Source organism: Lipotes vexillifer, unplaced genomic scaffold (genome assembly GCF_000442215.2).
Source record: "Lipotes vexillifer unplaced genomic scaffold, Lipotes_vexillifer_v1.1 scaffold545, whole genome shotgun sequence".
Classification (NCBI taxonomy): domain Eukaryota; kingdom Metazoa; phylum Chordata; class Mammalia; order Artiodactyla; family Lipotidae; genus Lipotes; species Lipotes vexillifer.
In genome coordinates this window covers 1,881,009-1,881,535 of record NW_006779129.1, presented here as the reverse complement: position 1 = coordinate 1,881,535, position 527 = coordinate 1,881,009, and the positions used below count along the sequence as shown (strand labels likewise).

Here is a 527-nt window from a genome sequence, read left to right as displayed (position 1 = left end):
TCCAAGGAGAGCCTGGTATAATAGAGACCTGGGCCGTGAGCTCAGACCCGCGGAGGCCGGAGGAAGCGCCTGGGGCTCCCTCTTCCCGGGCCAGGCGTGCCCACCCAGGTGCCCGGCGGCGCAGGGGGCGCGCCAGGGTCAGGAGGCTGACACGGCCCAGACACCCCACAAGTCCAGCGGCACCCCGAGGCCGCGGGACCCCAGGCGGGGAGAGCGGGCCCCCAGCCAAGCGTCCCTGACCCTGCAATGATGGGCGAGGCCCGGGCCGGTGGGGACACGGCGCTGCGCCGCCTCCTGAGGCTGCACCGCACAGAGATCGCCGTGGCCGTGGACAGCGCTTTCCCGCTGCTGCACGCGCTGGTCGACCACGACGTGGTCCCCGAGGACAAATTCCAGGTGGGCCCCTATCCAGACCAGTGCCCCAGCAACGCGCCCCAGCCTTCCCCAAGCCCGCGCCCAGGAGCTGGCAAGGTCGCGGAAGACCCGTTCCAGAGGGACCCTCCCCAGCCCCGCCCCTCCCCACTCTC

At 72.5% G+C, this 527-nt stretch overlaps 1 protein-coding gene across 1 annotated transcript in view; it reads left to right on the top strand.

The window, feature by feature from the left end:
- The first annotated feature begins 249 nt into the window (after positions 1–249).
- AIRE (autoimmune regulator) overlaps positions 250–527 on the top strand; it is a 10,426-nt gene continuing 10,148 nt past the window's right edge. Inside the window, exon 1 of the mRNA XM_007452510.1 lies at positions 250–396. Within this exon, the coding sequence (XP_007452572.1) occupies positions 250–396 (147 nt within the window). The remainder of the gene's footprint in view (positions 397–527) is intronic.